The 14,304-nt window shown below is 44.1% G+C and overlaps 1 protein-coding gene across 2 annotated transcripts in view; it reads right to left on the reverse strand.

Annotated features, from left to right (window-relative positions):
* DERA (deoxyribose-phosphate aldolase) overlaps positions 1 to 14,304 on the reverse strand; it is a 118,994-nt gene that overhangs the window by 27,176 nt on the left and 77,514 nt on the right. For both annotated transcript variants that reach the window (XM_068277384.1, XM_068277385.1), the window contains exon 6: positions 12,668 to 12,796. In XM_068277384.1, coding sequence (XP_068133485.1) covers positions 12,668 to 12,796 — 129 coding nt within the window. The remainder of the gene's footprint in view (positions 1 to 12,667; positions 12,797 to 14,304) is intronic.

Here is a 14,304-nt window from a genome sequence, read left to right on the forward strand (position 1 = left end):
CGTGTCGCTCCCACAGCTAGGAGCATTCTGCACCTGCGCAATAGTGCTGCGCAGGTGTAGTACGCTCCCGGCGGCAGAGTGTGTGCATGCGCACTACGCCCGACTGGCTCAAGTACCTGGACCCATAGCAGAAGATACAGGTGGTGGAGGAGGACAGCGAGGGGCCGATTAGCCTGAAGGGGGCTGGAGGAAGCCCCAGGTATGTATAAAACTGTAATTTCATCTGTCTCGGATTTATTTTGTTACACAGTATTACTATACTCTACATATGCACTCCCCACAGAGCTGCAGGGAATCCATTGAGAATGTTGTGCACATTGAACACAGTGGTGTTGTCTATCACCCATAAACCTGGTTCAGATTGTACATGAAGAATGTGTAATAGAGGAAGAATCGCCTCATTCTCCTGCAGAGAACCTGCACATCACTCTTACATGTACCCACAGTTACATTGCCTAGGGCCTGATAGCTGTTCTATCAGGTTCCTGTACCTTCTGCAAGTACTCTTACCAAGGACTAGTTTTAGTCTATGACTAAAAGTATTAGAGGCAGAAGATCCTACCCTTCTGCCATTCCTGCATGTTAACACATCATACGCGCTTCCAAATGCTCACGAAAGCGCGTATGATGTGAACGACGCCTACGTCTACGACTAAAAGCATTAGAGGCAGAAGTTCAGCTGGATAGCCAGGTAACTGTTATTGTTTAAAGGGGAATAAATATGGCAGCCTCCATATCCCTCTCACTTCACTTGTCTTTTAAAATTCCTAAGCGTTGGCAGTTAAGAGATGCATTTCATGTTACATACGGTACTTTCAATCAACAAGATTGTAATATGCAAATTAGAGGAGTCAAAATATAGGTAAAAGGCTGCGCATCCCTGACCCAATACTGTACAATTGAATGGTTAATCGCTGTGGCGCACACCGCCCCCCCTGGACTAAAATGTACGCCCGCATCCAAACAATGCAATACTGGTCTATGGAGAAATTTTAGCTTCCATCATAGTTTTGCATGCAAAAATATAGATATACTGGACATCTGCACCAACGTTGAGGTAAATCTCCAAGGCAGATGTCCTAACACTAAACTGACCTAAGTTAAAAGCAAATGTCTTTGCCCTGGCAGCAGCTACGCTAAAATGTGTAACTTACATTCAATACAGACAGCAGAAAACAAAGCAAGCGCTCACCAATATGGGCCGCATCTGAATGACTCATCACCTCATATGCACCGCTTAAATAGCTCAAATACACACTCAGCAATCAGACAGATGCAAAACATATGCAAACTAAATACTTACCATGCAAAACAGGATAGCACAATGGGTGCTGCTAGCCTGGTAGTTACAGGACTGTGGAAACAAAATATAGGTAAAAGGCTTTGCATCCCTGACCCAATACTGTACAATTGAATGGTTAATCGCTGTGGCGCACACTGCCCCCCCTGGACTAAAATGTACGCCCGCATCCAAACAATGCAATACTGGTCTATGGAGAAATTTTAGCTTCCATCATAGTTTTGCATGCAAAAATATAGATATACTGGACATCTGCACCAACGTTGAGGTAAATCTCCAAGGCAGATGTCCTAACACTAAACTGACCTAAGTTAAAAGCAAATGTCTTTGCCCTGGCAGCAGCTACGCTAAAATGTGTAACTTCCATTCAATACAGACAGCAGAAAACAAAGCAAGCGCTCACCAATATGGGCCGCATCTGAATGACTCATCACCTCATATGCACCGCTTAAATAGCTCAAATACACACTCAGCAATCAGACAGATGCAAAACATATGCAAACTAAATACTTACCATGCAAAACAGGATAGCACAATGGGTGCTGCTAGCCTGGTAGTTACAGGACTGTGGAAACAAAATATAGGTAAAAGGCTGCGCATCCCTGACCCAATACTGTACAATTGAATGGTTAATCGCTGTGGCGCACACCGCCCCCCCTGGACTAAAATGTACGCCCGCATCCAAACAATGCAATACTGGTCTATGGAGAAATTTTAGCTTCCATCATAGTTTTGCATGCAAAAATATAGATATACTGGACATCTGCACCAACGTTGAGGTAAATCTCCAAGGCAGATGTCCTAACACTAAACTGACCTAAGTTAAAAGCAAATGTCTTTGCCCTGGTAGCAGCTACGCTAAAATGTGTAACTTACATTCAATACAGACAGCAGAAAACAAAGCAAGCGCTCACCAATATGGGCCGCATCTGAATGACTCATCACCTCATATGCACCGCTTAAATAGCTCAAATACACACTCAGCAATCAGACAGATGCAAAACATATGCAAACTAAATACTTACCATGCAAAACAGGATAGCACAATGGGTGCTGCTAGCCTGGTAGTTACAGGACTGTGGAAACAAAATATAGGTAAAAGGCTGCGCATCCCTGACCCAATACTGTACAATTGAATGGTTAATCGCTGTGGCGCACACCGCCCCCCCTGGACTAAAATGTACGCCCGCATCCAAACAATGCAATACTGGTCTATGGAGAAATTTTAGCTTCCATCATAGTTTTGCATGCATTGTGCTATCCTGTTTTGCATGGTAAGTATTTAGTTTGCATATGTTTTGCATCTGTCTGATTGCTGAGTGTGTATTTGAGCTATTTAAGCGGTGCATATGAGGTGATGAGTCATTCAGATGTGGCCCATATTGGTGAGCGCTTGCTTTGTTTTCTGCTGTCTGTATAAAATTAGAGGAGTCGGAGGAATCCTAAACTGAGGAGTCTGAGTCGGTGGATTTTTGTACCGACTCCACAGCCCTGGAAAAAACAAATCGCTCTGGTGTGCACCATCCCATTGAAATACATTAGCCAAGCGGTTTTAAAAACACTCAGAACCGCTCTTGGTGTGCATCAGCCCATAGTGGGATTGCAGGCTGGGAAGCATGCAGAGCACTTCACACTACCTTGGCTACCAGCAGATTTAGGCTAGGTTCACAGTGCTCAATTGCGTTGCATAATAATTCTGCACGTCAACTCACTGCCCATACAATTCTATGGGGCTGTTCACAGTATGGCAGTGTAACTTATTATTCTAACTCCCTGCATGCAGGCTTTGTAGTAAAGTCTATGTCTCTGCTGTAGTTCACACACGTTGTAACGCATTATAATGCATGCATTATACTACTGACCACTGTGAATCCAGCCTAAAGATGGCCACACATCATACAATTAAAAGATCCACTTTTCACCAAATTCGATAATTTCGATCGGTTGTCCCGAAAGATTGAGAGCTTTTCTTCATTTTCGATCGATAAATCCAATTGAATTTCCATTTTTTTTTCAATTTTTATAGATTGGACATGTTGGAAATTTCAGACCAACTTTATCAAGAATTGTATGATATATGTGATGGATTGTCAATTACTTGATGTACAGTTCCAATCATTTTTTTCTGAGCTTTCAATTATTTTATTCATGATTGGGTAAAAATTGATCATAGGTGTGTGGTACATTGTAAGAATTCAAAAACCTTACCAGATATACATACAGTCAGAAAAATTGATTGCTATTCTTGAATTTAACAGATATTTGTATGGTGTGTGGCCACCCTAATGGACATCCGAGCGAAAATAAACGAATGAAATAATCAATTGTATCTATCTTCCTTCTCTTAAAAATGACTTAAGATATCCCATAATTTTATTTAATGTTTAAATCTACTTTTTAAGTTTTAAACGTGTTATTGTTTTTTCTCAATGACACATTCATTGAAGTATGCCAGAGCTAAAATGTATTAACTATTGACCCTTTTTACCTCTTTCCTACTTTCAGAAGCAATTTTCTGAAAAGGAAAGTGTTTTATAATTGGAATTTATTATCAGTGAGGGTTACACTGTAGTCTCTTCCTGTCTGAGTCAGGACTGAGTCAGCCACTTACATACCTGATATTTAACTCTTTCAGGAAGAGAAAGAAAAAAAGGAACACAGCCTAGTTACTTGTGTGCTAGGCACTGTACATACCCATGTCTATCTCATGTCACATGTCACCTCGGGTATCGTTTAAAGGATACCCCAACTGAAATGTGACATAATGAGATAGACATGTGTATGTACAGTGCCTAGTACACAAATAACTATGCTGTGTTCATTTTTTTCTTTCTCTGTCTGAAAGCGTTAAATAGAAGGTATGCAAGTGGCTGACTCAGTCCTGACTCAGACAGGAAGTGACTACAGTGTGACTCTCACTGATAAGAAATTACAACTATAAAACACTTTTCTAGCAGAAAATGGCTTCTGAGAGCAAGAGAGAGATAAAAAAGGGGAATTTCTTATCAGTGAGGGTCACACTGTAGTCACTTCCTGTCTGAGTCAGGACTGAGTCAGCCACTTACATACCTGATATTTAACTCTTCCAGGCAGAGAAAGGAAAAAAGGAACACAGCATAGTTATTTGTGTACTAGGCACTGTACATACACATGTCTATCTCATTATGTCACATTTCAGTTGGGGTATCCTTTAAGGGTGCATTTACAACTCACTGCCCATTCAATTGGGCCTGTTCACACATCTCGGATCATGTTTTTCTAACTCTCTACATGCAGGCTTTGAATTAACATGAACAGTATAATCTCGTAATAATAAACTCGACCTCTCCAGGTCCTCAATCTCCATTATGGCCTGGTGCACACCAAAAACCGCTAGCAGATCCGCAAAATGCTAGCAGATTTTGAAACGCTTTTTCTTCTTTTTCTGCAGCGTTTCAGCTAGCGTTTTGCGGTTTTGTGTAGCGGTTTTGGTGTAGTAGATTTCATGTATTGTTACAGTAAAGCTGTTACTGAACAGCTACTGTAACAAAAACCGCCTGGCAAACCGCTCTGAAGTGCCGTTTTTCAGAGCGGTTTGCGGTTTTCCTATACTTAACATTGAGGCAGAAACGCATCTGCAATCCAAAATCTGCTGCAGCCCGGGAGTATGCGTTTCTGCAAAACGCCTCCCGCTCTGGTGTGCACCAGCCCATTGAAATACATTACCCTAGCAGATCCGCACCCGCAAGCAGATCGCAAACCGCAGCGGAAACGCTCCGGTGTGCACTAGGCCTATGTCTATGGGAGAAACGCCTGGTATAGTAAACTCGAATATAATAAAACTTCTGTTATAGTAAACATGTTTTTTGGCCCCTACATGATGCGGACTCTGTTTCTAGTAAAAAGTGGGCGGTTCATGCGTCATATGTAAACGTGAAACCCACGGCTGCTCTATTCAAGCTGGTTGCAAGTGAGTTGATGCCTGATAACTTTTGTAAGATAAGAAGAATGGCACTGGTGCTCGATATACAGTTCTGTATAAATAAGCAGACTGGGGAAAAGGCAAAAGAGAATACAGTGTTACCACTTCCACTTTGCAATCACTGCTAAAAATATCGTCACAGTCCTCCCACAGGATTGTACGCACTCCCAGGTATCTCTTCCCTTGTTAACGATGGTAGCTTCTGGTAGCGTGTGGAGCACAGTATAGGCTACTTTCACTTGTAGTGCAGATTAGAGCGGGCCTACTTGTTGCAAAACTAAAGAGAGTGGAGAGGAGAGTGCCAAGTCCAGCCAGCGGAGGTATTGGAGCCACTCACATTACAAATGCGAGTGGCTTATCATGATTGGCTGCATCTTGAACAGAGGCTTCATGATTGGCTCAAGTGAGCAGAAAGTTTTGCATGGCACGTTCTGCATGTCCCTCCCCCGGAGGTATCAGTTAAAAATTGTAGAAAAACTACAACATAATACAATCAAGTTGTGATAAAGGAATTAAATCTTAAGGGAAAAAGACACCCAAGAAGTGTGTAATTTGAATAGCGTAGAACCCCACGCAAACCAGCGGGCCAAGGAAGATATTAGGAGAAGATGACAAATAGTGAAAAAGAAATTCAAAATAAAGACGGACAAAATCATTGTACCTGCACAATTTAAATACACAGTAGTATCTCATCTGGACAATCACTAAGCCAGGATTTCCATGTAGATTGCCTCTATTCAAACTACACACTTTGTTCTTGGGTGTTTTTTTCCCTTAAGGTTTAATGCATTTTTAGCACAACTTGATTGTATTATGTTCTAGTTTTTCTACAATTTTTAACTTTATTGTATTTTTATACTTTATAGATGTTCACTGTATGTTTAAAGGCCTGAAGAAGGGTCACAGATCCGAAACAAATCGATGTTGCCTTGTTCTACAAATTATATGCACTTTTCTACGTGATTGAAGTCTTTGTATACAAAATTCTGCACTTTTTTGGAATATTAAAAAGGAAAAATATTTTTCGCAACTTTTTGGTTTCCTGTGTTTTCACTATATCCCTGACTAATTGATTAGTTCATGAGGAGGTGTCTGTGGTGCACCTACAGGGATTTTTCTGTCTGTTATATAGTCTCCCAATACATAACTAAATTTCTAGGACAATATCTGATATAGCTTTCCTGGTCCCTTGGAGTTTACTATAACAAGATTATACTGTGTGTTATAACACACGCAATGTCCATTCACGTTTACACATATTACAACACATGCGTTATACAATGCACACCGTGAGAATCCAGCCTTAGGCCTCTTTCAGACAGGAGGCTGAACTGAACGCTTGTGAGGCAGTTCAGCATCCTGTTTGCCACCCACGAGCAATATTTGGGTGAAAATAAAATGCAACCGAATGGTAGCATTTGTAACAACCCGCATGTCAGTGCTTAAAGGACTTACAAGCCCAAACCAGTAAAAAAATGTCTTTACCTGTATGAAGTTGTAAGGCACGGAGGATGCCATCTGCGCCCTCCGTGCAGCTCCGCCGGGTCCCCGCTGCCTTTGCTCCCCCCGGCCGGACCCCGACCCCACAGCCTGGGGCGGGCTCACCTTCCTCCTCAAATATGGCCGCCGGAGGAGGCCGCGGCTGCGCAGTCCGCACCGACGCAAGTGCGGCTGCGCAGCTCTAGGGCCTCCCTCGCCAATCGGGATCCGACCGGGGGGAGCAAAGGCAGTGGGGACCCGGCGGAGATGCACGGAGGGCGCGGATGGCGTCCTCCGTGCCTTACAACTCCATACAGGTAAAGACATATTTTTTACTGGTTTGGGCTCGTAAGTCCTTTAACACACAGCGACGTTACTGGTGGCGGCAGAGAACCATGACATGTCAAGTCTAAGCACCGCTGCAGCCGCGCTCAAATGTGACTCCATGGGGAGTGGGGCGCCTGTCTACTGTCTGTACCGAGCCCTAATAAGCCACCGGCCAGTGCAAGAGGGCAGCTGACAGGTGGTGAATTTGTCGTCTTTAGCTGCCTGTATGAAAGAGCCCCTAGAATGAATACAGATTCACACACATTTCCCCATTCATCTTCAGGCATCCCATAGCGTCTTCAGCAGGTTGCTCACATTCATTTTTAAAATAGTGTTATTGACAAAAAGAGCAATATCTTGTAAACTCAACTGCTTAAAACTGCATGCTCAAAACAAAGAAAAAAATAATTTAGTTTTACTCACCTGGGGCTTCTACAAGCCCCCTGCAGCTGTCCTGTGCCCACGCAGTCTCGCTCGGATCCTCCTGGCCACCACCGGCAGCTACTTTCCCTTTTAGTGACAGGTCCAACAGGCCTGGCCACGCGTCTGCTTTTTGCGCTCCTGTTCGCAATAGCGCCCACTAGAAAGCCTAATTGGTGGCTAAAACAACAAGGTATAGATCATTTTGTTGTGATAAGTAGTAATAAAGTTAATGGCGAATAAAAGGAAGGAACACTGACAGGTGAAAATTGCTCTGGTCTGTAAATCCCCCATCAGATTAAAAAGGTTGAGTCCCTAAAACACCTATTTATGTATTTTTTTTTTTACAAGTTTTTTTTGGGAGGGAGGGGGGCTGGGCTTTGATAGTGCAATTTACAAATTTTATTTATATATAATAGGTGTATGTGTATGAATTTGCCTGAATGTGTAATTTTACTTTTGGCCACTAGATGGCGCTAGTGAACACTCCCGCTTTATAGGATGTGTTAACTTTTCTTTCTTTTTATTGTACATTTCACTATATGGTGACTGTTTCCCGTTTTATGAATGGATGTGGCCGCTGACCGGGGGGAAGGGGGGGGGGGGATTGGTAGTTGGGGGGTGTTTCGCACACGTGCAGAGCGGCGGCAGGAGCAAGCAACTTATTACAACTTCCTGGTGCCATTCACAGGCTTAAATGGGACGTTTTAATAAGTCAGATAATTGATTAAATTGCATACAACAGGGAGAATTTTTTTTTAATGTAACAATACTAAAATTACATGTATACTGGAGAAGAGTGAAAAGGTGTGTGCTATGACCAGAATTCACCTGAAGACTATATACTGGCTGCCTCAAGTCTACTGACTGACTGACATTGACTCTCGTCTAATTAAATGGCAAGGCGTTTGCAAGCTGCATTCACCTACCAGAATATGCAGGATCTAAGGCTACCTCCCTGCCATTCCTGCAGGAGTTGGCTCACGCAAAATACTTTGCATCTTAACAGGGGTGCCGCATGAAGAAGTGGGGGGCAGCGCAAACACCCCCACAAAGCAACCATTGCCCAGGAGTGCCGCAACTGCCCCCCGGGGAGGGAGAAGCGAGAACACATGGACGTTATTTACTTAGACGAGAGTCAATTTCAATTAGTCAATAGACTTGAGGCAGCCAGTATATAGGTCAGGTGAAGACAGGTCAACACACACACACACACACACACACACACACACACACACACACACACACACACACACACACACACACACACACACACACACACACACTTCCCAACCAAAGGAGCACACCAGTGCAGTCAGATGATGCGGTTTTGAGAGAGAAGAGCAAGTGGAGAAACCTGTAATTGGGCACACCTTTTTGGGTAGTCTATGATCCAGTGAAGATCTTCACCCAAAAGATTTTTCAGTACCTTGACCTCACTGTTGAAACATCTACACCCCTTTAAAGTGAACCTGAAGTGAAAATGATATGGAGGCTGGCATATTTATTTTCTTTCAGCAATACCAGTTGCCTGGCTGTCCTGCTTATCCTCTGCCTCTAATACTTTTATCCATAGACCCTGATCAAGTATGCAGCAGATCAGGCGTTTCTTGCAATATTGTCAACATTGACAAGATAAGCTGCATGCTTGTTTCTGGTGTAATTCAGACACTACTGTAGCCAAATATAAATACCTTATAAGGTTCACTGATGTCTAATGCCCCCGTCACCCTCTGCAGGGCGTGTAGGGGCCCCCTTCCACCCCTAAAAAGTTCCCTGGTGTCTATTATTATATTTTATATAGCGCAGACATCTTCTGCAGCACTGACATCTTCCGCAGCGTATACTGTCTTGTCACAAACGGTCCCTGAGAGGGGGGGGGGGGCTCACAAACTAGTCCCTACCATAGTCATATGTCTATGTATATATCATGTAGTTTATGTATTGTAGTATAGGGCCAATTTTAGAGGGAAGCCAATTAACTTAACTATATGTTTTTGGGATGTGTGACGAAACTAGATGGCCCGGAGGAAACCCACACAGACACGGGGAGAACATACAAACTTTTTGCAGATGTTGAACTGGCTGGGATTCGAACCGGGTACCCAGCGCTGCAAGACAAGAGTGCTAACCACTAAGCCACCGTGCTGCCCACCACCCCAAACACATTTCACTGTTTTGTTTAGTGCTTTTTACCTTTTCTCCCCCATATGGATTCCCTGGTCATCTAGGGCTTCACCATTCAATAAAGCTTCCCTGGTTGTCTAGTGTGGGCTAAAGATAATGAAGTGGGGAAACTACTTGTGAGCCAAATGTTCTTGCACTGCAGGCCAGAGTTTGACATGTATGCTGTAAAACAATGCAATCAAATGGATATTCATTTAATAAGCATTAAAAGTGAATGTTGTGTGAGTGCAAATGTTTAATGTTTGAGCTCGATACCACCAGGATTGTGAGTATTTCCTTACAGCTAATATTACCAAAATATATGTACAAGCATGTGAAGAAACTGATCACATGACTGATTTGTAAGTTTCTGATTATCACTGCTGCTTACTGTGTAGGTCAAAACACGTATAAGTAGCGACTCGTGACAGCCACCAGGAAATCTAAAACTAACAGATGAATCCCATGATCAAATTAAATCACATGCAGACATTCCCCATGAATTAGAAGAATTTATGCAAAAGAAAGTGTACAATAACGAGCAACATTCTTGTTTGGGGCAACAAAAGTTTAGAGTATACAAAGCCTTACACCTATGAAGCAGTGATGAATTGGAGATGCTGTGGTGGTCCAGCTAATCTTAGGCAACTGAATAGTGGAGAGATCATGAAGCTGTAGCAGGACCCCTAGCAACTATTACCTTCTGCTGATGTGGCTGTGCTAGGACTTGTCCCTTTGAGTTGATGCCTAATAATGTTTGTAAGATAAGAAGAATAGTACTGGTGCTCGATATACAGTACTGTACAAATAAGCAGACTGGGGAAAAGGAGGAATAATGTTAACATAAACACTGCAATCACTGCTAAAAGTATCGTCACAATCCTCCCACGGGATTGTACGCACTCCCGTATCTATTCCCTTGTTAACGATGGTAGCTCCAGGTAGCGTGTGGAGCACAGTATAGGCTACTTTCACTTGTAGTGCAGATCAGAGCAGGCCTACTGGCTGCGAAACTGAAGAGAGTGGAGAGGAGATGACCATTTATGCAAATATATGCAGATAGATAATGCACCCAATGCAATCACTGCAGCATTTGAACAGCCTAGTTTCAAGCTACATAAATCTGCGTCAACTTGACTTCATGACAGACTTAACCCTTTGCAGACTGCTCCACTCCAATTGGCATGAACGCACCGGCAGCTCCAGGACCACTCCATGCCAATTAGTGTGAAGTCCTGGGGTGGGGTTTTGCAGGAGATTGTGCACGCATCTCCGCTTGCATGACAGAGCATCAGCCTCCCAGCGGCGATCAACGCTAGAAGACTGTTATACGGACACGAAACGCCATCTATTTACATGGTACAGCGCTGCGATCTACAGCAGCAATGTACTGGGGCAGCCGTATGACACAGCTGTCCCCCTGGAAGTGTTTGGAGCGATCCGCTGCCATAGGCTGAAGCCTATGACAGCCGATCGCTGTCATTGGCTGGCGGGGGAAGGGAGGGTCTGAAAAAACAAATAAGATAATTCATTTAAAAAATTATGCACAAACAAATAAAAACAACAACAAACAAACAAACATCCCAACAGGGATCATAGCCCACCAACAGAAAGCTCCGTTGGTGGGCAGAAAAGGGGGGGGGGGGAATCATTTGAGTGCAGAGTTGTATGCCTCTGCAGCAAACCCTTAAAGCTGCAGTGGTCTATTTTGTACAAAATGGCCTGGTCACTTGGGGGGTTTAAGCCCATGGTCCTTAAGTTGTTAAAGAGGCTCCTCTGTCCCACGGTGGTCTTGCTGGGCCCCTCCAAAACCACAGCCAACAATTCTTCATGCTGTGGCGTAGGCGCGCCTGCAATATTTAACTTCCCCAGCGCAAGGAGAAGCTCCCCAATGGGCTAAGGCGGAAATAGCGATCCCAATCGGGTCCGCTCTACTACACAGGCGACTAGTGCCTGCGGAGCAGACCTGATCCGATTGGGATTGGCAATTTCCACCTTAGCCCAAGCCGCAGAGCCGCTACTGCGTCTGCGCTGGAGATGGGAAGGAAAATATTTAAATGCCCGCCGTTCAGTGGGATATCTAGCAAGACCACCGTGGGACAGAGGAGGACAGGAGAAGCCGTTGATAGGATCCAGAGGCTTCCCCACCCAAGGTAAGTACCCCCCAGGTGCACTTTTTTATGTTTCAAGTTTTATTGAAAGCAAACCTGAAGGGAAAATAAAAACTTATGAGATTATGAATTGTATGTATAGTACAGCTAAGAAAAAGAACACGAGTAGCAAAGAAATAGTCTCAAATTGTTTTCAGTACAGGAAGAGTTAAGAATCTTCAGTTATCTATGCAAAAGAGCTTCTCTGAGCTCTCTGACCCAACTTGGGTCAGAGAAAGTCCTGGTTTCTGAAGCACTTATCTCAATCTGTATCTCACTGTTTCTTGGTTGGTTAATGTTTTACTGCAGGAAAGTTCAAAGGATCATTAGCTCTGCTCTGTTATACAGTTAATACAGAGTGTGGTTTCTAAACTACAAATATGTCAGAATGATGCAAATTTATGAAAAATAAAATGAGACTTTTTTGCTACTAATGTTCTATTAATTATCCATACCACACATACAATTCATTATCTCATAAGTATATTTTCGTTTCAGTGTCACTTTAACAGTAATAGAGATAAGGTCAGACTCTCTGTTGGTGGAGTTATAGAAAAATGATGATTGCATTACTATGCCGCAACTTATGGTGTTCCACTGAAATGTTCTGCTGGGCATCTCGTTTGAGGGTTTATTCTGAGACAGACTGAAGATTTTGTGCCAGCTACCTCCCTGTCTGAATGTAAACGATGTGTACTAGCCTACTATATAACTGACACCTCTGTAAAGTCAGATTACTTGAAACTGATAACATAGTAAACTGCTCATTTCCAGACAAACTACTGTGACAGATTTTCTATACAAATAATGATATTTTGGTCTTTTACGCATCACATCACATTACACAAGAGATACATTTCTCACCTGCCATCATGGCCACCAGGCTAGCCTTGTACACATTAATGAGAGAACCAAGCTCTCCTGTGCCCAAGATGGTTTTCATATGCGCTTCTCCACATGCCTCCCGGAACAACTTGATCTCTTCATAGAGTTCTGAAAAAAAAAAAAAACAAACAAACAACCAATTAGTGCTTACCTAGACTTCTACCCCACCTCCCCTCTTCCTCCAGAGACTGCAGAGGAATGACAAAAATGGAACTGCTCACAGAAGCACCAAAGGGGGAATCTTATATTTCTCAGATCAGCCTCTCTGTAAAACTTAACGATTTCCAAAATAACAGGATATCAAATAAACCTTCCTATGGTGAGAAAGCACCTCCCCTAGTGTGGTCTGTCTTACTGCAGCCTTTCCTAGTTGCACAGTGGCTGTAATATCTCTGTTATCTAATCTAATCTTCTTTCCTTTGTCGGCTCAGGCAAGAATGTGCTGCTCTGCTTGTGATAGGGAGAAGCTATACACACCCTCTCCACACCCCCTGCAGGCTCTGTGTGAGTCACAGACTGAGCTCCTCTCAGCCTATCACATGCCGGTTAGCAGTCATGTCTTGTTTATAAACACTGCCTAAAACTCGCAATTACAAGCCAGGATTGCAGCAGGGAGTGGCAGAAACAGCACAGATGGGCCCAGGAGAACATAATGAATAGAATGGTATGCTTTTTATTGTAAGAATTTTACAGTACACATTCTCTTTAACCACTTGCCGACCACCCACTACCTATGAGCGGCGGCAAAGTGGCACCTCCAGGATCGCGTAACGCCAATCGGCGTCGGTACCTGGGGGACCGAATTGCCAGGGATCGCACGCAGTTATGCGCGCACATCTGCTGGCATTAGGTTTCACCAACCTGCGACGTTAACCCGCCGCCCAATTAGCTGCGCCGGCGGGTTGTTAACCCCTGATCTGCCGCATAGTAAGCGTATAATACGCTTTGTAATGTATACAAAGCGTATTATACAGGCTGCCTCCTGCCCTGGTGGTCGCAGTGATCGAGGGACCACCAGGGCAGGAGGCAGCCCCCTGGTAAGCACACAAAAACGCTGATCCTGCCCCCTGATCGCCCACAGCACCCCTTAGACCCCCCCCCCCCCCCCCATCACCCCCTCAGACCCCTGTTTGCACCCAATCACCCATCAATCACTTCCTGTCACGGTCTGGCAACGCTATTTTTTTTAGATTAGATCATAAACTGCCCCCTGGGGGCTCCTGATCACCCACACCCTCAGATCCTCCCCAGACCCCCCCCCCCTGTGTACTGTATACATCTATCCTCCCCTGTCATCACCCACTGATCACCTGTCAATCACCTATCACCCATCAATCACCTCCTGTCACTGCCACCCATCAGATCAGACCCTAACCTGCCCCTTGCGGGCACCTGATCACCCGCCCACACCCTCAGATCGCCCACAGACCCGCCTTCAGATCACCTCCCAAGTGCATTGTTTACATCTGTTCTCCCCTCTAATCACCCACTGATCACCCATCAATCACCCCCTGTCACCACTTGTCACTGCTACCCATCATACCCATCAGATCAGACCCTCATCTGCCCCTTGCGGGCACCCAATCACCCGCCCACACCCTCAGATCTCCTTTAGA

The sequence above is a fragment of the Hyperolius riggenbachi genome, chromosome 3 (genome assembly GCF_040937935.1).
Source record: "Hyperolius riggenbachi isolate aHypRig1 chromosome 3, aHypRig1.pri, whole genome shotgun sequence".
Classification (NCBI taxonomy): Eukaryota; Metazoa; Chordata; class Amphibia; order Anura; family Hyperoliidae; genus Hyperolius; species Hyperolius riggenbachi.